General features: G+C 35.4%; 3 protein-coding genes across 3 annotated transcripts in view; 2 read left to right on the top strand and 1 right to left on the bottom strand.

Annotated features, from left to right (window-relative positions):
• The window catches only part of LOC142344960 (uncharacterized), a 266,838-nt gene that overhangs the window by 194,355 nt on the left and 45,270 nt on the right, over positions 1-27,213 (bottom strand). The window lies entirely within an intron of this gene.
• Positions 404-4,838, top strand: LOC142343945 (large ribosomal subunit protein uL4m-like). The gene is made up of 2 exons (XM_075395352.1): positions 404-777; positions 4,150-4,838. The coding sequence occupies exons 1-2, from the start codon at positions 415-417 to the stop codon at positions 4,774-4,776; spliced, it is 990 nt and encodes a 329-aa protein (XP_075251467.1). The 5' UTR covers positions 404-414; the 3' UTR covers positions 4,777-4,838.
• Positions 15,941-27,213, top strand: part of LOC142344959 (piezo-type mechanosensitive ion channel component 2-like) — a 212,454-nt gene continuing 201,181 nt past the window's right edge. Inside the window, exon 1 of the mRNA XM_075397043.1 lies at positions 15,941-16,130. The gene's annotated coding sequence lies outside the window, so the exon portion shown is untranslated. The remainder of the gene's footprint in view (positions 16,131-27,213) is intronic.

The following is a 27,213-nucleotide window of genomic DNA, read 5'->3' as shown; positions in this document are numbered from 1 at the left end:
AAGACGTCCCATGTCAACTTCGCAGATCCGAGATTCAAGCGAAGAGCTCGTTTTACAATTTGTACGAGCCTCTCCCACAATGGCCGTCTGGTCCCGGTCGGGGGAGTTGCCGTTGTCGTCTTTCTTCTTCTATTCCTTGGGTTTTGTTGTTTCAAAAATAGGATCCTTGTTTCAATTTCTTTATTCAATCATTTCTTTTGTTTCGCCACGCGCACCTTTGTTTAGCTTATTTTCGATGATTTTGATTCAAACTTGTCGAAGAAATCAAGTTTACAACATTTAGGCGGCAAAATATACTTAAGAATTATCACATCGATAACAGGACATATCGAAATAATTTAAACAATTAAATGTGTAAATCATGAATTTGTAAATTGAATTTTCTTTAATTTGAGGATTTTTTTCAGATGAGCTATGCTGAAAATGCAAATTGCAGCCAGTCGGTCTTTTGTTAATCGACTGCCTGGCCCGTGTTACATTTGCCGCTCAATATCTTTTTTCAGTTCAAAGGTCAATTCGAGCTTCAACCCAACGCAACAGAAAAGACCTAATTCGTCACAGTCACAAGTTGCAACTCATTCCTTGCTCAATTCGATCATCGGTACTACAGATCCTTTAATTTTGAATCGATGGGAAAAGTTTAAACCCAATTTGCCCCAAACGAAAACAGCCTGGATTGACCAGCTTACTTCTGTTGAGACTGGATACCCTCAGGGATTTGTCACTCTGCATCCGGACGTCTGGAATACGCAACCTAGACTAGATTTGTTAAACAAGGTCAGCATTATTTTGTATTTTGAGAGAAAGAATTTCACTGCGCGTTGTTTTCTGCTGCGTTGACAGAAAAGGAATTTTTTGGTCCAGAGAAAAAAAACTCTTGCTAACTTGAGAAATTTGAGAGGTTTTCTTGATGATTTGAGAGAAAATTGATTAATTTTTTCAAGTGGAGAGAAGATAACAAGTGTCTTGCTAGGTAGATAGAACTAGTGGGTTATAGTTGAAAAGCATCTTTTCATAAAAAACGGCGTAGCAAGTTTATTATTATTATTATGCGCAGGCGATAATTTTACCTTCGCTTATTTTTATAAATCGGAGTCCTTTGTTAAATGGTGTGCATGATAAGGTCAAATGGTTGTCATTTGCTAATAAAATATCAAAGAATACGTGAGGGTAATACAGTGATGCCTTGCGTCAGTACTTTTCATTTTTTGGGGTGTTTGAAAAAGCATTGACATTTTCCACCAAATAGTTAACCGATTATATTTATATTCGTGCAATTGTAGGTTTTCAAAAGTGGAAAGTGTTTAAAATAACATAAGAAAGTATAAAACGGGCATGATTCTAGTATGGTCCGGCAGTGGCTATTCAAAACCGCAAAATAAGAAATGCATAATCTTATTACGTCAACTGCTGAAATATACCGTTTTTACAGTGTCTGAGAGCATGCTAAGAAAATAATTCGGGTGTCATAGGGCGACAGGATAGGTTTTAATGAACGCAATATGTTTTTCATTAAGGAACAATACGGCTAGATTGCCTAAGAGATTATTGAAAGCCCAAGAAGCTATGACGTGTGTCAAGCGGTCAATTATGTGGATTTAACTCAAAACAGGTCGGGTTTAATTTGGTTGCTTGTTAGTTATTCGGGGTATAATGACCTTCTATGTTCAGGTATAACGACCTGGGAACATTATGGCTACATTACAACCGTCTACCTGTACTGATTTTAAAGTAAATTCATTCTCTTTTATAGCATTTTTGGGCAGTATTGTGAGTTGTCAAATAGAAAGAGATCATCAATAAAGTGACTGGAAAATTGAGATCTTATTACAGTTGTGAGACTGAATTGTGAGAAGAGGAAATTTCAAGTGACGATAATCGAGATATTTTATAGAGATCTTAATAGATAATATATGTGCATGAGCAAAGCCATTGGGTATGCATGAGCGGTAATGTGAGCACATAATGTTCCAACCCACCGAATAAAACATTAAATATGATTTAGTGTACCATCATTGAACATAGACTTGAAGAAAATGTTGATTCATAGCAAACTGGCCGAGGCAATATGTAGAGGTAGGGTAGTCGCTAGAAGTTCAAATGACCGCAGTAGGCACCATCAAAAATTCTACATATTCTTTTTATATAAGTTTTCAGCGGCCATAGAAAGATATCCCCTTTTCCTTGAGGCAAAAATCTAGTATTTGATAACTCCGGCAGCAAGCTATACATTAAACCTTAAGCATTAAGCATCTGACTCTCTGCTTTTTAAAAACGTTTCTTTGTACTGCTATTCAAGTACGAGGCGGTTCTGTGTGGCCTGGTTTGTACAGCAATGCTAACTTACTTCAAAACAGTTTTTTTTTTACTATTATCATTATATTACATTAAAATGCGATTAAAAATACGAAAAAGATTTGTCAAAACTGTTTAATAGCCGCCCTCATCTTCTCAGCCGGCTATTATTGCGCTCGTTTTTTTTTTACTTCGTCAAACTTTTTTTCGCTTTACCATTTTGCCGCTTTTTCGACATTTTGCTTGAAATCTTTTTGACTTCTCTAGGCTAGTTTCTCTCTTCTCTCATTCTGCTAAAAGTGAATTTGAACATCAGTTGCTAAGCAAAGCAATTCAAAATGAACAGAGTCGGTATAAAAAATTGAAGTCAGAAATAGAAAAGGGATAAACCCATAAAGCCCAATTTTAGATGCCCGCTATTTGAACGTCGGTCCTATAAGTCTTAGTTACCACCTCTAATGCTTATTGGTGTTGATAGTAGCCCCTGTAGCCTCTCTCTAAGAAACAGAAGTATGTTCAACTACGAAATGCCATCAAAATAAATCGGACTTAAAAAATATTTTTGTACAAAAATCTTTTTTTTTTTCAATATATTCTATTCGTTCAATCCCAGTCATGCTTATTGAATCAACGGCGGCTATTTTCCGGCAATCTGCCGGGTATGTTTTTAAAATATTTGGTTCAAAGATTATGCAAGATCAAAGGCTTTACAAATACTAATACTAATAGTAGCGTCCACCAATACTTTGTAATTCATATATATTATAATTGCATTCTGAATCTTGATACTGGTGAACAAAAACAAAGAAAAAATTGTGAAAAAATTTTCGAGGAACCTCGAACTTTAATGACAGTGGCTTTTAAATGGTTCCTTTCAAAACTAACAATAGCGAACAATGTTTGAAATTTCTATTGAAGTTGAATTTTTAAAGTTCCATAAAGTGGTGTGAATTTTGAATGGTTTCATGAAAAATATTTAAACTGAAATTGTCCATGTTTTTCTGATAGGTTGAACCTTTTATTGTTTTATTTATTTTTTTCAAAAAGCAAAATTTTTTGAAAGATTCCTTGAGGGTTGTGTATGCTTTCATGAGGTTTCCATTTGTATTTTTCTACTATCTTTTGATAAAATACTTTTTTTCCTTTTTTCCACTTTTATCATGAACTGTAAAATTGTACACTCAATCTATGATTCTGATCCAATTAGGAAAATTTTGTCCAGATGATGGTCTGAACGCCAAAAGGCGAGGACAGTGAGCAAATTTTGAGAACTTTAAACCTTTAATATCTTCAAAAAATGAAAATTTCCCTGCAATGATCAGTTCCGTATTTCTAGGTACGTTTATTAGCAACTTAATAAACCATTTATGTAGAACCTTCAACTACAGGAAAAAAAGTTTAACACTTATTAAGGAATTAAGAGTTTGAATTTAAGAATGGAGTTTGTTAAAATTATGGCTCCATTTTCTCATATTGAAAATATTTTTCCCTCGTATCTGGTGTACTCAGCCGTTTCAAGTACCGTGAAGGACTTCTATTGGCTGAACATGTTTGCTATTTTCAGGTTTTGCTGTCTAGGCTAGCCTCGTAGGTTATGTGCACTAGGCATCTTTTTTGTTTTGACAGGTAAATAAGCTGTAATAAGTAAAAAAACACATAATAAAAAAGAAGTGAAATAATATATGCTTTTCTAGGTACTTCATGATACCACTTTTTCAATGTACCATGGTCTATATTCTGAAATATATCGACCGGCTAACTTAAAAAACTCCAATGATAGCATATATTTTGTGACCTTCAATTCATTGATAGTTGGAACAATGATGTATTTGACTAAAATTTTTTGGTTAATAGGTGGTGAAATGGCAAGAAACCTACCGGCGCGTAGAATGGGACTTTGTCCCCAACAGAGGCGAGTTAGTGGGGGGTGGACCAAAGCCATGGCCGCAGAAGGGAACGGGCAAAGCCAGACATGGAAGTGACCGGGCGCCCCAGTGGAGGGGCGGAGGAAAATCATTTGGACCGAGAGGTCCAACCTCCTTCTATCGACCCATGTCACAAAGTGATAGAGCGCATGCTATGCGAATTGCGCTGACGTGCAAGTATCTTCAAGATGACATCAAAATTGTAGCCGATTTCGCACAAGTCACAACTACAGACGAACAATTCTTATCAGATGTCAGGGAATCCCGTAACTGGGGTTTTATGGTCTTATTTGTGGGCAAAAAGGACTTAGACAGTCTTCCGGGGTGTTTTAAAAATTGCGTAACTGATCGAAAAGATGTGCATTATTTGAGTGTGAGCATGTTAAGTGTCCAAACTTTGTTGACGTTTCCGACTGTGGTTATGGATGTTGCAACATTAGAAGAGTTAGAAGCGAGATTGCTTTTTCAAATGCATAAATTTTCAGAGGAGTCTCAATATCCAGGAACAACTGAAGTTCTCAGATTCATGCAGAGACTTTATGGGGTCACTGAGTAACTGAACTTGATTGGATCGTTTGTGATTATGACAGTTGAATATGAATTTACACTTGAAATGAGTCATCTTTCTCAAATTTCTGAACAAAGTGAACAAATAGCGAGATCAGAGTGAAAACAGCTGCGTTTATTAATTGCTCTCGAACAAAGTCTTTTTATGCAAAATGTTCGCTTGACTTTTCGAGTGACTTCTACGCCCTTGACTTTTTTGTTCTGACCCCACTTGTGGGGGAGGAACTATATACTCAAATAGGTTTTTTTTGTTCAGACAATTTTGGCCGATCGATATTATTCATCGTAGAGAAATGTTATTGGTATCATTAAAAAGCTCGTCCAGCGTAGAATTCGAAATTTAAAAGATTTTTTTTTATTTCGTTTTTTTCCGAGGAGTTATCGAGGTTTAAAGTTTTGTGTGAACACTTGATATTTGGCATGATTTTGTTCACTTTTAGGGCAATTTTCGTACAAATTAAGATTTTTTTCTAAAAAAAATAGTAATTCAAAATTAAATTTCACGCCACAAAATGAATCAATTCTGTTTTCCTAATAGACGAAAGGCGATAAAAAGACTAGTTCTGGTCTCATAGGGAAGTTTACCATAAAAAATTCGAATTCTAATTGAGAGCTCCTTTTTAAAAAACGTTTCTTAATTTTTTTGTTTTTTGTCACCTAGAGGCTAGTCAGTTTTCATATCGCGCTTCCGTTAATGATAAACCTCATTTACAGACACATGAAGCCCAGTGAAAAAAACATGAAGCCCAGTGAACAAATTTTGGAGACCTATGTCATAGAGTCGTTGACTAAAAGTGCAATAGGTATCGTAATGAGCATTAAGTGAACCTATCTAGCATTTTAACTGGACAGCTAGTAGCTGTTAAGACTTCAAAAGGGAAATTTCGGAAAATTTTTTCAACATTAACCAATGATAAACTTATTTTCATGAACTGTAAGTTAGTCTCCGTTGCAAGAGCCCTTTCCTTCCTACTGCAACAAAAATTAATCTGGCTAGCAGTTTTATCTTCTAACTATTGATCATTTGACTTCAATGGCACAGGCATCTTGGATTTTTTGCATTTTTTCGTATTCTTGGTACCTTTTGAAATCTTATCACATTATCTTAATATAGATAGCTCCCATTGGCTTAGAGAAGGCACTGAATGGATCGTAGATAAAGTTTTCAGAACAAAACATGTTTGAATGGCTTCAACACTTTCTTCTCGCACTCTTCTACTGAATTTTTTGGTATCTGCCTATATTAATTGTTGTTTTTATTTTCATATGACTAACTGTGATGTCTTAATGATTACCTATGCGTGACAAACATCACAAACATCCTTGTTCCCCCATCGAGGCATAAATGAGCGTATTTATTAACATCTGTTGAAAGGAACTGAATTTAATAGCTCTCAAGACTTTAAAAATTTGGACATTTTTTTGAATATTACCCAATCGTAAACTTTTTTTTCGTGAACTGTCAGTCAGTCTCAGTAATTCCAGGACCTTTTTTTCTACTTCAACCAAATTTTTTCTGGCTATTAGTTTTATGTCTTCGATATACAAGATTTCATAATTTTTTTTCGATATTTTTTTTCGCAATTCTCGTTCCCTTTGAAATCTTGCCACATTATCTTTATATTGGTAGCTCCTATTGCCTTAGAGAATACGTTCAATGAATCACAGATAATGTTTTCAGAGAAAAACTTATAGTTTAAATGGCCCCGACACTTTCTTCTTGCGCTTTTCTAATGAATTTTTGGATTTTTGCCTGTATTTGTTGTTTTAATAGTCAGTGACTTGTTGTAATGTCTAACTGACGACTTATGAATTACAAAGATCGTTGTTGCCACATCGAGGCCTAACTTAGCGTATTTTTTTTTGGCTCCCTATGAATTCTATTGAATTTAATGGCGTTAATACTACGTTTTTTCTCAAAAATTTTGTGGTTTAATGTATTTGTTCATATTTGTTGATTTTTTGAAGTCATTGTTAAAAAAGAAGAATCCCATTGTTGTTCAAGAATTAAATGCAAATAGGAAAGTTTTTAGTGAAAATTTCATTTTTTAATGGCTTCGGTCGACAATTTTCTCGCTCAATTTTTGAATTTGCTGTTTTTGCCTGTTATTTTATTCTTTATGTAGCCGTAAATGCTGACCGGTCTCAAAAGCCTGTGATTAAATATTGAATGACTGAAGTTACCCGAGGCAGTCAATTTATAGCGAATAGTCATATATTTTATGATAGTATACAGTTTTCAAAAATTTTCAGTTTTTGTTGTTCTTTTCGTCAACTTGTAACTTTTTCGCATCCTTTTGTTGATTTTTGCCGTTTTTTTGTTTTGAGTTTATAATTTTTAAGACTTGAAATTATTTGGTTTTAAAAATGTTGATTTATTTTTGTATTCCGCCTCTTATTTCTCTTTGTCGACTTGTTACCTGGTCATTTTAAGTAAAATTTCCATCTGGTTTATAGTTAGGAAAAAGTAAATTATGTGTAGTTGAAGTTTTCTCTGCTCGCCTTTTGACGTTGTTACGAGGTGCTTTTCAATTTAGATATTGAGTTTTTGCCTTGAAATGTTTGTTTTGCTTATTTTGATGTTTGTTTTTTATTCTCGTAGTTTTTTTATCGTAATTTTTTAAACTCAAATATCTACTTTTGTTGTCTCTTCATTTGGTTGACAATTAAGTCAAAAATGTAGATGAGCTCGGGTCGGAACATCATGTGCAAACGCACATGAACGAGCCTCCTTGTCGTTTTATGTAATCTAAAATTCTCTATTATTCACAATTTTAAGCAGCGGAACTCAATTGCTAAAGTGTACAACTAAAAGTTAAATGAAAGTGCGTCGCAAACGGTAAATATTTTTCAATGGCTTTTCGGTCCACACTTTTCTCGCTCAATTTTTTGAGTTTGATGTTTTTGCCTTTTATTTTACTCTTTATGTAGCGGTAAAATGCTGACCGCTTAATTTTTCAAACATCTCAGTTTTTGTTGTTTTTTTTTTCGTTAACTTGTAACTTATTCGCATCCTTGAGAGGTCCCATCCAATTCCTTGTTTTTCAAAAAACCATGCCTACTGATATTATATCGTAATTGATTTTTTTGTTGGACAATATGCATTTTCATAGAAGTTTTGTGAGGTATATTTGTTTTTCTCTTTTAGTAAATTCGGTTAATAACAGATCCCAATGATTTTCAAATCTGGCCCAAACGAACTCAATTTTGTCAGTATAGTTTTATCTGAATAAATTATTTGCGTAATAGCTAATGATTTTATTGGCTTCAATAATTTGTGTTTACTCAAATCGTTTGTAGTTTTTTGAGTTTTTCTGTATCTTTGTCCGTTCCCATGCCTTAGTCTAACCAAAGACGGGTCTTATTAGTTTCATTTTACTTCACTAAATTTATCAAGAACTCTTCTGTTTTGAGTTTATGATTTTTAAGACTTTTGAAATTGTTTGGTTTAAAAAATGTTTTATTTTTGTATTCTGCCTCTTGTTTCTTCTCTTTGTCGACTTGTTACCTAGTCGTTTTAGGGAAAAATTTCCATCTGGTTTATAGTTAGGAAAAAAATTGTGTAATTAAGGTTTTATCTGATCGCCTTTTGACGTTGTTACTAGGTGCTTTTCAATTTAGATATTGAGTTTTTGCCTTGAAATTTTTGTTTTTGCTTATTTTGATGTTTGTTTTTATTTCGTAGGTTTTGGATGGCAGATCTCGTGAGTGTTATAATGAGGCTTGGCATTATGTATTTCAATTAGTAGTTAGGTTTTGTAACGAGTTTTTTTAACTCAAATATCTACTTTTGTTGTCTCTTCATTTGGTTGACAAATAAGTCAAAAATGTAGATGAGCTCGGGTCAGAACATCATGTGCAAACGCACATGAACGAGCCTCCTTGTCGTTCTATGTAATCTAAAATTCTCTATTATTCACAATTTTAAGCAGCGGAACTCAATTGGTAAAGTTTACTCCTAAAAGTTAAATGAAAGTGCGTCGCAAATGGTAAATATTGTTTTTTTGTCCCTTTAAATCTTAACATTGTTGTATAATAACCTCGTTAAGTCATCATATGCAGCTACTTAGTAATTTTTCTTAGCCCATCCTCCTTGCCTCTCCCCAACTGAAAGACACTGCAATAGATTCGAACTCTCACTAGTCTTTCTAGGGCAATTCTTCCGACTTCAGTCGGTTATGTTTAATATTCTACTTGTGAAATTTGAGCTATCGTTTTCGAGCTATTTTTGATTTCTGCGATCTAGTTCCTAGAGAAATATTGTTTTTGTAAATTTAAATTTTTTTCATAGGTCTTGGAAGCGTTTTTAAATCATGTTGATTGCTAGGTCGGCTGTTGGTAAAACTTTGACCTGTAAATCTTGCATTCAATTTCAAACATTAAGCAATTACGTATCTTGAGTGTTTCGAAGAAGGTAATATTATAGTTGTTGGAGTTTTACAATTATAATTTTACTGTCAGCTCATGGAACTAACTGTGTTGTAAACGGCACAATTTGGTCTGTGACATTAGAAAATTTCAGTGGTACATTTGCGTCTTACAAGTCGCTCATTTTTTGAATTCAGTCGAAATGAAAAGGCTGTCTTTAATTGAGTTATCCTCAAAAAGGATGAAAGCTGTGAAAAGGCGCGCAGAAAAAGGGGATTTAATTAAATTAGATGATGGCAGTTTGAACGCAGGTATGTTTCTTTTTTTTTTCCTTACAAACACAGTCTGTTTAGACTGCACTGCGCTCTGATAGAGGCATATGACGTAAATGACAAAAGAACTACATTCCCTGAAATGATTGATACTTTCTGTTTTGGAAATGGTACTGAAGATGCCTCATTTACGATGATGAAATGAGAAACGGGATAATTAGGGAAAATTAGTTGAAACAATTTTGCATCAAATCGAGCTATGATCTAAGCGAACACTGGAACTAAATTTGTTCCTGTAAGTTTCCCCCGCAGCTTACAGAAAAATATGGAATTGATTCAGTTCAAATTTTGGGAATTATTTGCTGTATCTTGATAGATGTACCTTTATCAAGAAGCAGCTGTAATTAATTATTTTACGCCCTTTTAAGAGTTGGTATAAGTTGTAAAGGCTAATGATACCTCCAATTATTTAACCATGGAAATCGGGGCGTAGGATATTAGGTGGACGCCAAATTAGAAGCCCATTTTCGTAGCCATTAGCCATTTTTTTTTAGTGTTTGAGTCCAATTTGCAATCAAAAGCAACATTTAATATTTCAGAGGCTGACGCGTTTAACTGGTTGTTTTTAAGAAGTTCTGCTTTTTAATCTTTCGTAAAATGTTCGTTTTTAGTTTTAGTTCTGTAACTAACGTGTATTTATTATCCGGAAATATATACCGCTGTATGGTGAAGATGGTTGCTAAATTAAATTGTTATCTTGACATAAAATTGAAACTTTTTTTGTCAATGCAAATTGTGATTTCTGTAAACTTGGGTCTGTTCACTAGTTTTGCTTTCATGGAAGCAAGGTTTAACTGAATTAGCTTGAGTCACTTTTTCTCTTGCAGTGGAATTTTGCTCTAAATAGGAACACTCTTGATTGATTATTATTGTTCCAACATTTCAAAATAGAGGAATAAATATGCGATGCCGGCTTTTTTTCTGCAGTCAAATATTTACTTTTTGTGTACGCTCGTGGAGAAAAAAAGGGAAAGAAAGGAATCAAAAATCTAAGCAGACGTAAAGTTTTTGTTAAAAAAATAGAATGAGAACATTTAATTTCCTTTTTATTTGAAAACAAAACTGAGTTTTAGAAATTTTGTTAGCCGATAATTGGTTTCTCTGGTTTCATCTTCCAGTAGTCGTACCCCACGAAACGACTGTGATAATCCTTATGTTCTAGAAAAGTATAGAAAACAAAATTCCAAGAGTAAAAAAATTTCCAAGAGTAAAGATTTGTCTATCTCTTTGGTACCAACAATTTCTGAATGAAACCTCTATATCAGAGATTATTTCATTAAACAGCGAAGGTAATGGGAATATTTTTACTTTTTTTTAGTTGAGAAAGAAAGTTGGTAATTTTTATTTTTCTAAAGGATAACTTATTTTTTTAAAATAAATTCTGTTGTTTCTTACGCAAAACCTCAAAACCTTCGCCCTTAATTCGGTTGGAAAATTGAGTTTATGGAAACAACACGGAATTGATCAATTATGGGATATTTGAGACGTTAACAGAATACAATATGGTGCAAAAGAAAATTTTCAATTCTTTTCAATTCTATGTTCTGTCGATTGATCGTGCCGGTTCAGGTGACTTTAGAATTTTAGCATTCTGTTGGCTTCCATTTGAATACCCATTTCAGTCAACAATTAATATGAGAAAAAACGCTAACAGATCACCGCTACATTTTCCTTTTAAATAAAAAGAAACTCTATAAGAAGAATTTGTTTTAAATTTTTGAAAGAAATTTTTGAAAATTTGTTTGAAAAAAAGTATTTTTTCTTGTAATTGTTTGAGCAAAGTGATGCTACGCATTTTAAACCGCCTGCGTTCTAACTCTTGGTCCTTTCGTGTTTTAATATGACATAAAATGAACAAATTAGTTCTTAGGACATTCGAAAACACCATGAAATACTAAAATTGACTTTGATGTTTGTGCTGCTCAATTGTCTTCATTTCATTTAGCAGGCTGATTGGGATTTCTACAGGAAGCCTTCATATAATTTACCTTCGAATGAATGTTTCATTTCAAATACTTCACATTCTTATGCTTGGTTGACTGTAAAATGTTTTTTTTTTGAGTTGACTCAAGGTATTTTGAATCATCAAAAAACAGAATACACCTGCGAGAGATAATTAACATACAGAAGAATTAATTCGAAATTTTTTTAAAAAAAACTTTAGTTTCATACTAATTCTTAGATTTTTCGGGAAATTATTAACTAAAAAAAATTGGTTTTGGCTGATTTGATTTTGCCAAAACGAGAATTTGCCCGATTATAGGACAAATGGTTTGAATATAACTTAGAACGAAGTTCATATCGAAAAGACAACGCTTGACATTACCAACGACTCTAACTTTTGATGGTTGGTTGATTTCGAACAACAAAAAGTTAACCGGGATCGTAGCAAAATATGCAAAATAATTGACAATGCATGTGATTTAATATCTAATAAAATAATTCTATTGAAAAGAGGGTTGTGATTAATTAAGGTTATTACTAGGTTTGATCCAAAAAGTGCGATTTTAGTTTTGCTCAATTGATTGTCAAGAGTTTTTCCTCCCCGAACGAAGAAAATTTTTTCTTAAATCTGAGACGAATGCTGGAACATTATGTGCTACTGAAAGTCTCTGACGAGCCGTCTTGTTATCAAATAGAATCATACTTTAATGGATTCAGGACAAGTCGCTTAAAATTTAAGAAAATGGACATTTTTAGCTACGTTTTTTCAAGTTTAAACTAATGTTTATGGAATTCTGTTTTTGTACATCGGAATGTACAGCTGATGATTTTGCTTGATTGAAATTTGTATCTAAACTTACCTTTGAATTAATAATTGCTTTGTATTAATTGAATATCAGAAGAGGTGGGGTTAGCCACAACAACTAAAATATACCATATTATGAAAATCTAAAATTAATTACACATTGTCAAATATTACCTACGGGGTACAGTTCTCTTCTAAAGCTACTTGAACCATTTGGAAGAAGTTTACCAAAAGGCGGCAAAAGCTCATTTCTGGACAGATTTCTGATGATGAATTTGTTTGCCAAGCTCGAGCCAATTAATTATTATCCGGGTTGGCTCTTAATTACTTTTAATAGTCGACCTCTGTCCTAAATAATTTGTATGAATTTTTAGTAATGATACTAGTAGCATGTATAATTTCTTTTTAGCACATACATGAATGTACTAGAAACAAGCAGGCTCGGTAATGTGCGTTTGCATATAAAGTTCCGAACCCGCTCATGCATATTTTTGGAATAAATGTCTACCAAATGAGGAACAGATACAAAAGTCCCCATAAATTCAAGTATTTCAAAAAAAAATTTATTAACAGAAAGACGCCTCCAACGCAAATAACTCAGTGGAGTAAAAAAAGATGCCGCATTAGATCGATGAGAACAGCGATTATTAAGAAAGCAAATCAAGACGAACAGTAAAATCAAACAACAATAACAACAAACAATAATTACATCAAAATTGCGTCCATTCTTTTAAAATGGACGCAAACTTATTAACAAGGTCAAAAATGCGTCAGATAAAACTGAAACTAGACAGAAATAACTTGTACTTCAATACAAAAGATTTGGGAACCGCCCATAATAAGGATCGGTAACAAAGAGGAACAAAAAACAGCGAAGTTAAGATTGTAATTTATTTCAAAGTAATGATAACCATTAGATAGCAATTAAAAACATACAACATGTTTTTGATCGCATATGCTTCTGTCGTATGGCACTAACACCTGTCATTATTCAATTTTTTATGCGGTTACAAAAAGAACAAAAACTGACAACAAACAAAAAGTCAATTAAAACTTGCAGGAAAACGCTGTCGAAGACGTAAAGCCATAATTCATCCATCAAAATATGTTCAATTAAGCCTTCCTCGAAAGTCAATGATTTTGCATGCGACCTCTCATTCATGAGAATAGGTAACAAGTCGAAAGAAAAGAAAAAAGGCAGAATTAAGTATTTTTTTGTATATTTCGATCACAATTATTTTCAAGGTCATGAAAGCTATTGGCTGCATTAAAATCCAATTTTGAACACCAATAATTTCATTTGTGGACTCTCAAAAGGGTGGTAATGTGACAAAATGAGAAAAAAAACCGCGAAAAATGGGCGAATGCCTATAAATAAAAAAAAAATGTAAAATCTAATAGTATCAAAGCCAGAAAACCATACCTTTACGCGTAAACAATAACTTTTGATTTAGTAGAAAGAAGAGGAAGAAGAGGCATTTTTTCTTTGGTGACGCTAAGCTAAAAGTTGACCAAATTAAGAGAAAAATAGTGGCAGAGTTCGATAGCCATTGTTTATTTAAAAATCAAACATTTTCAAAGTCAAAACGACCATAATCTTCCGAGTGAAGAAACTAGACACATTAACTTGGAACTGTTTAGGAAAGCAATTAAGCCTATCAACAGTGAGCTTTGATTTGAAATGTTCTGTTCTTTAATTAGCAAAAAAGATCGACATTTCTTTTGACAAAAGATCGACTGATTACAATTCGATTTATTTTTGAATTGTAAAAGTCCAAAATTGGACCGAGATTAGCTTTGCTAATGCTGTTTGTCTATTAAAAACACTCAATTGTTTCGAATGTTATAGAGTTAGATAGTTTGTTAGTTAAAAGATCAAAAATAAATGCTGTGTTTTTGATAATCAAAGAGTAGACTTAGCAAAAAGTGGCAAAATTTTAATACCAGACTACTCTAAATGGAAGTGGAGGTAGTACGAGCTCCCTTTGTAGTTTTCAGCGATTGTGTTGGTTATTTTTGGGTATGTACTTCCGGCAAATTTAAGCAAAGTGGACTAAAGAGGCTTATTTCGGGGGCAATTTTTGATGAAAATGGTCAACAATCAAAATGGTCAACAATATGGTCAGCCAAAATGGTCAGCCAAAAAAATCAAAATGGTCAACAATTTTTTTTACTTCAAAATTGAAATCAACAGTACTAATGCTAACATGTTTTAGTAATATTTTAGCAAAATTGACAAATTTTAGGCAAAAATTCCGCAGAATGTGAATAAAATTAACGCAGATAGGTCTACTGTTCACTAAAATTTAAACCCGATTACCCGCTCTAGAAAACGAAATTCCCAAATATCTTTTCAATTCCGTATTCTACGCTGGACGGGCTTTTTAATGATACCACTCACAGCTCTCTACGATGAATATATCGATCGGTCAAAATTGACTGAACAAAAAAAACCCATTTGCGTATATAGTTCCTACCCCCCTCAAGAGGGGTGGGAACAAATACGTTATGATTTGTATGACATCATACATGATTCTTGAATGACGATAAGAAATGACGATCTAGTTTGGGAACGCTTCTTTATAATCATTAGAATTGAGCAGTACTCTGCTATAACCCCGGTCCTCCGACCATGGTATCCGCTCACCAATGAATGCCTCAAAAATTAAAAGAACAATTCAGGCATCCGATGTTTAAATTTATCAACCAGTTGCTAGAATTTTTTTCTAGAATTTTCCTTTGGTCGTTAGTAACGCATCGGTGTCTACCATTTGCTTCAAAAATGGTTGGTGTTGGAAAATTTTGTACGAGAGACAGAAATATATGATGCTTTTTGTTTTAAGCCCTGTATTTCTTTCATATCGCGCTTGGATTGGTAAGCTCTGGGGAATCGTGATTCATCAATTTTGATGGCTCATTTGCTTTGGGCTCTATGCGCCAGGTTAAGTACACGTCTACCCCGCATGAACACAAACAATCTCTTGGCGGGAGAAAAGAGTAAATAAAATACATTGTGAATATTATTGTTTTCACTTTATTTTATCTGTTCATGTTATCCTCGTTCTGTTATGTATATCCTTTGCACGATTCCTTTCAAATTTAGGAAAAGTTTTACAGTTACAAAAAGTACACAAATATTCCACGTACGGTATCGAAATTGAACCCAAGAGCCTCCCCCTATCACCTCTCACAATGGTGTCCCGCCTTTTCGCCCCTCTATCATTTAACCCCAATTCTAATTTGTACAAAGGGTACAAGGAACATTAAAAAACTCATGTATACGTAGAGTTTAGAGAAAGGAATTCGGGGTTAAAACTTCGCGGGGTTAAATTTTGGAGTGAAAAGATATGATGTCGAAATATGGAGGCTTAAATGAATCGGGGGTGAAAAGTAGATCGCTCACCCGCTCCCAAACCACCACTACCCCCCCCCCCCCGCTAGGCGCTTTAACAGGAATTCATAAACAGTTGATCAAGTATACGTATAACTTTTTTGCATTTTTGTGCAATTATTGATCCAGTAAATACCCGTGCCCCTAATTCCCCAGAGTTGGAGTGAAAACATAACATTGTAACAGGACAAAATAAACACTAAATTCCACCAGTATCTCGTATCTCTCCATTTTCCCAACTGGGAATATACTTGTTTATTTTATTTTGCTGTTTATCGCTTTGTTTACCAGTTAGCGGTTAATGTGCCAACAACCCCGTTCAAAATCGCAGCAGTCAAAAAAGCATCGCTGGACGGAGTGACTGTGGATGAACTGGAAAAATTGTTGACTTTTTGTTTTTATTTGAATGTTGTCTTTCGCAAATGACAATTGACAGCTTATTAATAAACGTCACACATTGACTTCCATTTTATCAGCACATCCCAAAAAGAGTGCAAAACTGAGTAAGTAATTGTTTTTGTTTATCTATTATAGGTTTTGTGACTCTGAGAGATAGTTTTAATTTAAATCCCCGGAATTTAGAACACTAGCACATGACATTTCTTCACTTAGTGAGGAGCTAATTTTTAACTAGTGAACCCTTAAGTTGTGACTAATCGCACAGAAGTGTTCAGAGAGAAACTTCAAAAGTAATATGAATCATATTGCGTCTAAGTGAAACAATGACAACAAGACACAGCAAAAAGAGAAACATCCTTTCATATTTGAAGCAGAAAATGGTACTGCCTGCACTGACACCTAGTCACTCTTTAAGAACATCAATTTCACATTCTCCCGAGGGCGTACTAAAATGTAAGGTGGTCTATGCAGGAGCAACTGCTGTGAAAATGGACCAGTACTGGATTCGAACCAGCATCTCTTACTTTTCAGCCTACTGTGCTACCCATTTTCACCAACTGGTCTTAAGCTCCCAAACTTGGGCATCTCTTATAACCCACTCTCACGTTATTTCTTGTTCCTCAAGGCTTCATTTCTCTAGCCAAGTATACGTTGAGCAAATACTGTTTCTTGTCAAGCTATATTAAGCTTATCTTTTGCACAATTTACTTTGGGTTGTTTTCAATCAACCTTCCAGCAATCCCACTTAAATGTGCATCCTCTCTTCCACAGTTTCTAACTATCTGGTCTCTTTTTCGGTTTAGCTTAAAGATTAGGGTCTGGGCCCATAAACTTGGGTTATGGATTTTCGCAAGCGGAAACAAACGTTTTTTAGCTAACCAATAGAGGGATCTGACCAATAGATCAAGATGGTGATTTGATTTTGGGGATGAAAAGGCTCAACACCAGCTGTTTACATACCCATTATCAATGCGAGAAAATCAAGCTACAAAACTAATCTTAGCACCATGATTTTTAGTTAGGGTCAAAAGGGTTATCCAATATTGTTCGCTTCTGAAAATGTCCTAGAAATCAGTGGCAAAGGATACTATAATTAGAATGCATGTACACTTTTCTAAGATTTGGTTCACATTTCCGGTGGTATTGTAATCATTCAAAACATGCTGGGAAGGTTTTTACATCAAATAACCTCACTCGAACAATAGTTATCTAGATTCATCAGCTTGAACTGAACATTGATTCTAGGCATCATTTAATGACGATTCTTTATTATAAATTGTGACTTAAATAAATTTTTTCTTGTCTTATTAATCTGGTAGGTTAAAATTTCTTTCTAATAACTCTAACTAGGTTCAAGAATATAGTTTGATCAAAATTCTGTAGCCCCCATTCAGAATTGAGGTGATTGCGTGGATTCATTTCCCATCAAAATTGTTCTGAATGCGTCCAACTTTGATACGGGTGAAAATTTTTTAAAGATTTCGACCGCCACTTTGTCGGTAGAAACGCAATGAATTGAAATAATTCCATCTTCTGTCTTGTCCCGAATGAAATGAAATTTGGTCTCATTGTACTTGATTCGATTGTGCCTGACTGGGTTTTGGCACAATTTGATAGCAGTCCGATTGTCCTTTCCAATTGCTATTGGATGTTTCTGTTGGATGCCGAAATCCTTCAGAAGTTGTTTCAGATGCAAAGCTTCTTAAACTGCCCTTGCCATGCCCTCATATTCTGCTTCTGATGTTGAAAGAACAACTGTGACCTGCTTCCTGACAGCTGAGTGCTGCACCACGTCCTTTGAGCTTGAAGTATTAACCGTCGTTCATTTTCTGTCGTTCTTATCACCAGACCAGTCTGTATCACTTAATCATTACTAGAATGCCTGCATCAATGTAGTATATCTTGAACTGCTCTGGGAGAAACTCCTTCGTATTGTTTTGCCTTTGCTTCTTGGGCGACCCCGCACAGAGAACAAATTTCTTCAGGCTGGCTAGTGCTTCATTCTTTGCCTTAAGGAACTCCACAAAAACAAACTTCGTGTTCTGGTCTGCAAGCACAAAGCAGAACCGGAACTCTGATGGCGACTCTACCCTAAAAGTTCCCATCACGTCGATGAACATCCTCTCCAGCTAGCTTCTCTTCTGCTTGAGTCTCTGTCACTCTTTGTACTGGAGTCCTTTTGATCTTGGCCAAAGTATGCATCATTGCATTCATCGAGTTCCCCACTGTCTCTGGCGAGTTCTTAACCACATCGGCTCGACTCAAGTGACCAAGTCGTCTGTGCTTTTTCCATGCACTGTCAAGTTTCACGCTTTTGGAACTATGTCAGCTCTCCGTGTATCTTGAGATTGATAGGATGTTTAAGGAATAGTCAGGCACGCACAAAACGTTCTTGAGTTTGTATTGGAATGATTATTTCTTTTTTGTTTGAGGGAATGCTGATCATCACACGGCCTCTGCCCACCACTCTGGAAGCCTCTCCGTTGGGATTTTTGACCACTGATTGAATGATCACAAAGTCCGAGAACGCGCCGATGTTTGTCACTATGTGATCTGAACAACCACTGTCCACTAGCGTGACTGCTGCCTTCCACGAGGTAAGAGCCGCCCAGTATTTTTCTCCTTCATGCCCTGCCTAGGTGACCCTTCTCACCTTGCTGCATTGTGCTGTCTCCTTCCTCCTGCAGTCCTTGGCATAATGTTCAGGGATCCCACATACAAAGCAATTTCCTCTCTTGGGTCTCTTCTTGAAGTCACGCTTCACTGCCAGTGCCACTAAACCACTTTGTCCATTGTGTCTCTGTGCTGTGCTTTCATGGAAGTTCTGCAGCCTTTTCCTCAAATCTGTGAAGTTTGTTTCCGGGTTGAAGTTTTGCTGTATAACAAAACTTTTTTTACCTCATTGGCAGACTATTGAGGACCAAGGCGTTAAAAAGGGTCTCTGATACTTCTTCGTTCCCCAGCTTCCTGTATCCTTGTAGCAACTCCTGTCCTCTGATGAAGAAGCTGTACAAATTCTCAGAATTCTCGAGCTGCAGTCGAATAAGCTGTGCCACCAAACTCACCACGGTCGGCTTCTCCACAATCAGAAAATCAGTCTCGTAAAAGCTTCCTAGTCTTTGCTTCATCACCGATGCCGTATTCTCCCTCACAATCATGTCTCATCAACATGAGGGTTGTTGCATCTAGAGTCTGTGCCCGATGGCACCAGACCTTGTTTCGTCTCTCCTTGATGTATGCATTTTTCTTCTCATATGCATCCTTCAGAACCTTGTAGTTTTTCTGATCATTGCTTGCCCCATTGGCTATTGGTGCAGGCGCATTGGGTTACTCCTCCGTCGCATGTAGTGATTCGTAGAGTCCCTTCAACTGCATCATTGGAAAATCTTGTGTCTTTCCTGAGTAGGTCAGCAGCTTCACTGTCTGTTGATCCATTGTAGTTTGAGCATGCAGAACAGTAGTTCTGAAAAGAAAAAGTACTAAGCAGAAGAGGATTATGACTCTCAACAATAAATTAATTTTGTTTTGGAAATTAATTTCATGACTTAGGAAATTTGCTGTCCATAACCTGTTAGGGAGACTATGCAGGAGCAACTACTGTGAAAATGGACCAGTGCGGGATTCGAAACAGCATCCCTTACTTGCAAGCCTAGTGTGCTACCCATTTTCACTAACTGGTCTTAAGCTCCCGAACTTGGGCATCTCTTATAACCCACTCTCACGTTCCTTTTTGTTCCTCAAGGCTTCATTTCTCTAGCCAAGTATACGTCGAAAAAGTACAGCTTCTTGTCCAGCTTATTTTATGCACATTTTCATTAGGTCTCAACCTTTTAATATATGCAACGGAACTGCCGGACTCAAACAGCAAACGACACACCTCTATACAAAAAACAGCTTCCAATTTTCAACGGGTTCCTTCTTGTTTTTACCCGATAGAGCCGGTAAATTGTATTGATCCATGAGCTGGAAAATTGCGATGGCGAAACAAAAATTATTTGTGCAGGTTAATGGTATGATCGTGAATCTTGGTTAAATAATAGGTCAACATGGATTGCAGGTTTTTCTTAAAATATCAAAAGTTTTTTTAACAGTTGAAGTGCCCCTAAATACAAAGCAATAGGACACTCATAAAAATGGCCTGAGGATTTTGTACATGATGTTCTAATCACTGCAATCGATCAGTCTGAAACTGCTATGAGAGAAAAAATTTTTCTTTGGACATAGACAGCAGCGAAGGTCCCCGAATTCGAGTCACAAGCGCATTTGAGTGTCAGGATTAGGAGAACATTGTTTCTATTATTCTCTTTGCATTTTCCGATAATTGGAATTCTCGTTGTTGCACTGACTCACAAAACTAGTTCGGAATGCCTCAATGGAGTTTGATCATATGCAGCGAGAAATAACCAAAAATATTTCGGACAGTCTTCTGAGCAAAGCCTGGTGGCTTCAAGCAACCTTGCTTATAATTTCGTCCGGATGAGGTGTTCGGCGGTCTCAAGACAAGTGTCACCTTTCTTCTGTTGAATGTTGTCTGCCTTGACTGGCTAGTGTCATGTTAAACCCGTGAGTCTAAAAAAATTTTCCAAGGGTACAATAGCCTGTATTCAAAAAAATCTTCCGGCCTCTTTTCAATGGAAGACTTGCGAGGCACTTGAAAAAACTTTTTTTTTTGAAGCCCTGAAACAAACGTCTTTGAGAGAAAAGGCGAGACTTAACCTTCGTCCTTGGTAATTTCATTTTCTTAAATCCTGAGAAGCAGGTATGCTAGTTGCCTCTAACTTGAACGCTGCAGCCCAACTCAATTTGAAATTGGCATCAAAACGGGTCTCAAAAACTATCAAGCATACTCTGAAAAGGATATCTGTTCTTGCTAGCGATAAATTTTTCTTTAATGGTACTACCTAAAGCCCACCTGACATTATACACATTAAGTTGAGGAAATCTGACCCAATGAGTGGTGCCATCGTCGTCTTACTTAATGAGCCAGGAGACCTGAAAAACCAATTTCAAAGCACGCAAATCTGTTGACATTTGAAACCCGGTTGTGCGCGTTGTTCATAATTTGAACTGGCCGTTCTGATCAACGGAGATTGTTCAAAGAGACGTTTAACTAAGGAATTTATATAAATGTATTTGGGTTTCTCTTTTTATAAAATGTTCTGGATTTTGAACCCGAGTACAAAGATTGCGAAATAGATTTTCCGAAAGCAATAGTCGACAACTTTTTGCTTACTTTTCCCAACAATAAGATTGGTAAAGGAACATCAGCATTAGCACTTTTATGGAGCTTCAGGCTTTCATAAAACATAGATCGCAATAACTTTCTTTAAATGTTGCGGCTTCAATTCTTGCAGTTCGAATGTTTCTATCAGAAAACTGCTTTGAAGACAAATTTTGAACTGAGAAAGCTTAAGCTAAAGCGGCTTTTGAGTAAGAGCAGAGACTGCGCGATTAATTGATAGCCCAATGATACTGACTAACAAATACAATCCCAATTATTATGGCTTTCGGCTGAATTACTTTAACTGACACTCTGGTGTATTGCACAGAGGCTTTTCGTGAAGCAATCGGCAAAAAAAAACAAACTATTTATGGATTATTTAACGAGGGATTTTTATACGGTTCCAAAGCTTTCAATTTTTTAACCGCAAAAAGCTCCCAGAAAGGTTATAACTTCTCATTGGAGCAAGCAGCAGCTCATATTCATAACTGTTTTATTTCCAAATGTTTTCAAAGGACAATTGCTGATAAATGTGAATTAGATTGGGTTGTACTTCTCAAGGATCATTACAATAAAGAGTGCTTTGTCCTCTGCTGTTTAATTGATACCTAAGTGGCATAAGGTACTTTGATGCAGGAGACTGCGAAATTTTTCAATTTGCAGAGGATACTACGATCTTTTATTGCCAACAAAACATCCATCAAAGCAAAAAAATCGCTGCAATCTTGTTGTGAGGTTGCATTATGGAACAATTACGTCAAAACTGCCAAGTTTGAAAACATCTCAAAAATTTGTTTTAAAAAGATTTTAAACATGATCCTCGACATGTTATGTATGGTAGGTTGACCTGGGCTGAAATTAAATTCAATAGATGAGACGTATTGCTTTTACTGTAGTTCTGAAATGATAATTTTAGCTTTTTATGTTACTTTCAGATTACAATTCCCCATTTGTATGTAATTTAGCAGTTATCTGGAGAATTAATATTTAGTAGCAGTAGTATCTGTAGTATTTTTCTACAGATAGAAAGTCTGGTTGAGAAAAAAACGCTGGCCTAACATAAATTTCCGCCATTTGAAACAATAATCGTTTCCATCATCCTTTCTAATTGGATTAGTTGTCACAGCTTCTACAGCTTAAACTATGGTTTATAATTTTATGCTCATAATAAATTGTAATGAAATAGTTAATGCAATGCTTTCACAGAGATCTTTTGAAATTTAACTGTCATGGTAAGTTTTGCGGTGAACTGAATTTTCTGGATTGTTCCAGATTTGATGGAACACTACACCAAATACTGCTGTTTTGATTGGACTTTTTACGATTAAGGCGTCCGTTTCCACCCCAAAACTGATAAAATTCAAGACTCCATCTTTTTTGTCTGTGCCAGCCACGTATGTTTATTGCGCCATCATTTTAAAATGTGGGTGGGGGGTCGGTTTTGATAAAGCACCTAACTTGCACCATTTTTGCAGGTCTTTTTCAATTGAAGCAAATTGATCAATAGTAAAAAAAGGAAACTGAGCTCTCAGGTTCAATTAGAATAGCTATGAAAGCTAAAAGCTCTCTTCTAGTTGTTTTGAGTAGTGATGCTTGTTGATTTTGAAAGCCTAATTGAAGGAAGCATCTCACAGCAACTGATTGAGTTCACGTCAGGAAATGTCTTCTGTGCCGGAAATTGAATGCTAGCAGCTCTCGGCTGCCTGATTCTGAAACGTAAGCTAACAATTGAACAAATCTCAATTCAAGTCAATAATCATCCATTTCCACTTCCATTTTATCCACTCAAAATTTAACAAATTTTTAAGCAGCAGATTGTTTTTTTTTAACAGAACACATTTTGTATCATTCATCACACATTTGAATTCAGCTTGGATTTTACATGTAGAGCGTCGATTTGTTCTATAGCTGAGAGCTTCGCGGAGAAAGCAGTGAACTAGCCTTGAAGTTCTTGCAACCAACTTTTTTTCCTACTTCGCTAAGGAATTATGGTTACATGGCACTATTTTCGATTAAAAAAATAGTTGAAACAGTACTGACTGGCAACATACCACAGCGAAATTTCCAAAACCATCAATGCTATATTTGCATGGCCTTCGATTTGGTTTGCACGTTCGTTTTCAAAATTTGTTTTAAAATTTCATATGGGAAATTATTGCATTCTATTTACCGGCTTTAAATTGTGCTTCAATAAAGCCCTGACACTTTTGTCGAAATTTACCACCTATCCGATATCTTGTGTTTATTATTCTGCTGGAACGATTCAGAGCTCATTTGCACTCTTTGTATAGCTGCGAGCCTCTAGAATTCATTTTTCTTGTATGTTTCAAAAATCTCTTTGAGCTTCATTCTTAAATCTTTAACAGAATATGCCCATTTCAGGCACATTTAATAAGCGCTAATTATCTGATCATACTCAATAGTTGTCTACCATACTCAATGGGGGTCTAGGAAATAAACGCATACGGAAAAAACCCCGTCTATTTGTAATAGTGAACAAATCACCACGAAAACAAACCCCCGATGAAAAAAACCCATGTTAACATTGATTGAAAGACCACGTCATTTAAATGAAAACCATCACTGCAAAAAGTTAAACACGAACGCCTTGAAAACTTCACGTAAATTGATATCAAATTTGCACGTTTTGTATAACGTATTCACGCTGTAACTTTACAATTTATGCTTTTCAGTGACAAAATTTTGATATGATTCACTCAGTTTTTTTTCAGACCTCTAAAGTTACGACCTTCAAAGTTTTAAAATTTGGGCGTAAACGGGTAAAAGGCCAACGGAACGAGACCCCAAACTTAAAAAGACCACTCAAAATGGTACCCCCGAAACCATGTTTTTGTTCTTTTATAATTGCGCTTCCATTGGGTAGTCGATACGGGACATTGCTTAAAAGGTTGACAACCCATCCTACATTCTATGGTACCTAACTGCATTCATGGTGCTGTCTCTTGCCCACAGGTGGGGGACCGGACAACCACCGTTCAGGAAAAAGGAAGAGATTTTGTTGTGAATAGAAAGAACAAACCGAACTTTTCAGTCTAATTGGCTGGTCCTCAATCAACAATTTAGCATGTGTAGTATCGAATGCGTCTACATACAATCAGCAACAATAATTTTGTTATCTTCATCCATGTAGCTTGACATGATTGCACGAAAAATTCCTACCAAAACCGTTGTCTAATTTAGCAAACCTAAAATCAGCAACCAAAGTTCCAACTAAAAAGAAACCTCGGCGTAAAATAAATTGTGTTAGAATAAAACCAACAAAAGAGAACATTAAGAAGAAAGAACTCTACTAGAAGATATCTACTACTCGGGATTGCGAGTAAAAAGGAAACAAAGCGCAATGTAACTATCAAATGTGGACACCTTATAATCAAATTATACAAAAATTATCCTACCAAAATACGCACGTACCCGAATCTAAAATTATTGAGGTTTAAAAAACTAACAACTAACAAAAGGTAGCAATAACAAAGAATGTGCATCAACCCAACGGATTTTGTCAAACAATGTTCTCACAGCCAGAGCAGAATGTGCAATTAAGTTGCCTTCAGTTCCTCATGTCAAAAGACGCGTCCACCGTACCAAACAACAACAAAGAGGATCTGGTTCAATTCATAAGAGCAACGAGCTTAAAATCTCTGAGAATTAAATAACGACGAAGAAAGGTGAGGACTTTCTCTTTGAAGCCAAATTATGCAGCTCTTCGGGAAAAACTTTTTGGTCTTTGGAGTCGAAAACAATTAGTAGTTGCTTAGAGAAAAAAAGGAATGGTTTGTTGATGAAAATTTCAAAAGTTGTCCTTCAATTTCCAACAGATCTTTACTGTGCGCATGCCTTGAGAAAGGATTGACAGTGCCATGCATATATGATTTGTTTGAACATAAGGAATCGGACACATATGTGGCTTTGTGGGAAAAGTTAAAGCTTTATCACACCCCGACAACCTCCATAATGGTTGGTTTTGAGTCTTCTCAATAATTGCAACTGTGGAAGCTTTTCCTAAATTTGTTGAGCTTTTCTTTCACTTCTGCCAATCTTTACATAGCAAATTAATTGAGTTCAAAAATCTTTTTCATACTGTCATTCATGTCCATTGCTCTACTTGTTGAAGGGAAAAATTATAAACGCATTTCGTTGACTTGTATCAATTTTCTTAGGCTGTTATTTTGAATTTCGATCATTGAATTTGATAAAAATTTATATTTAAAAAAAACTAAGTTTCAATATTTTTTGATATTTTATGATTTTTCTGTGGCCGAAACCAGGAACTGAAAGATGTGAACTCAAAACTCCAGCAATACGGAACTCATCCCAATTGAATATAATCGGCGGAAGTTTTTCAATACTAAAAATTCTGATGTTATAGATTCTTCAGACGTAGTTTTGCTACCAAACTGTTTAATAAAGATGGCAAGTTAAGAGTAGTAAGCAGAAACCATAAATAAGAGTTCTATCTAAAAAAAACGATTTTTGCTACCACGAATTCAGGTATGTGCGCGTTTCAATAAGTTTTGCTGTAGAAGCGGTAAATTGTTTTTACCACTTTCAACGCATTCACCTCCAGTCGTACACGTTTCATTAAAAAGTTGAGTGAATAGAAAATTATGCAGACTTAATGGTGAAACTTTTTAAGTTTCGCGGTTTTCAGCGGTGATTTTTTTCACGCCTCTCAACGCATTCACCGCTATTCTTGCATCTGTTTTTCAAATTTTTCTGCAATGAAGATATTTGGTAAACTTAGCAATAATTTTTCGTAAGATTTGCGATTCTTAGCGGTGATTTCTTTTTTTTTCTTCGCATTGTAGAACATTCATTAACTCACACAAATATCATGTGATGAACGATTCATAGTAACTGCGCTGGGGTCATCATAGAAGAAGCTTTTATTTCAACATTAGTATTCCACCCAAATAGTGCAGTTACTGTTCTTTATGTACGGACACCGTAATCAACGCTTCTCAATTTATGAACTCAAATCCTGTTTGAATATACATGAACCACTATCTTACCATTTAATGATCATCATAAAAATGTACACGCGAACATGAAAAATCAAAACCATAAAAATCATGACCAAATTTTGCAGTGGGAAAATTTAAGAAGAGTATGCAATAGTTAAAGCTTTGCTTTCTGCCAGAGGTGGTATAAGTTGGAATAAATGTTGTGAATAATTTGCCAGATATTTTTTCAAACAATCTCAATTAAATCAATTCTAAACAGTGATTGGATGAAAAAAGAGCAAGCCGCCTGAAACCATTGTTGTTTTGGTGACTTAGCCACCCCTTCTGTTAAAAGCAACTATACATATGCAAGGCCATTGCACAGTTTAATTCCCTACTTTTGTGCGAATAAAGCCTGGGAATAAATGGGAAAACTAGTGAGTGAATTGGGAATTCGAAGAGAAAGAGGGGGAATGGTTTAGAGGAGTGAAATAGACACAGTCGCTAGATTAACCTTGACTTTGCTTGAGGGTACCTCTTATCCTACAACTCCATACCCCCTCCTTTTCCATCTTTTATTCTTTTTCCTTATTGTTGTTTTTGTTTTTCTTGTTCACAAATTATTGTTATCCCTTAGTCGCTAGCTACCTAGTATTTTTGATAACTCTTATTTCATTCTGTTATACCCCATTGAGTTCTGCTTTGGTGTAAAAAGTTTCTCTTATGTCTTCCAATCTGTTCAAAATCTGTTCAAAAGTTTCTCTGCCCAAATTATTAACCAGATGTTGTTCTAATTTGCAAAACTGGCAATATTGAGGTAGGGGAGCATGGCTAATTGAAACAAAAAGCACAAATATGTTTTCAAAATTTTAGAATTGTGTTTTTTGTGTAAGGGAACATACTTTTTATAGTGGTTGGGGGTGTTTGTGGGTGGGGTGGGATGGGTATTGCACTGTTTTCATCAACCATGAGTGCCTTTTTTGGCGTTGAGCAACTATAAAAACA

The sequence above is a fragment of the Convolutriloba macropyga genome, chromosome 8 (assembly GCF_964194025.1).
Source record: "Convolutriloba macropyga chromosome 8, txConMacr16.3, whole genome shotgun sequence".
NCBI classification, from domain to species: domain Eukaryota; kingdom Metazoa; phylum Xenacoelomorpha; order Acoela; family Convolutidae; genus Convolutriloba; species Convolutriloba macropyga.
The sequence above is the reverse complement of the archived record's forward strand: the minus strand, read 5'-3'. Positions and strand labels throughout refer to the sequence as shown.

What these genes read in the sequence shown, in the direction of transcription:
- LOC142343945 (XM_075395352.1), top strand. Translation starts at nt 415, where the DNA reads ATGCTGAAAATGCAAATTGCAGCCAGTCGGTCTTTTGTTAATCGACTG. An exon ending in GACTAGATTTGTTAAACAAG is followed by an intron (nt 778 to 4,149) that starts GTCAGCATTATT and finishes TTTGGTTAATAG; the next exon opens with GTGGTGAAATGGCAAGAAAC.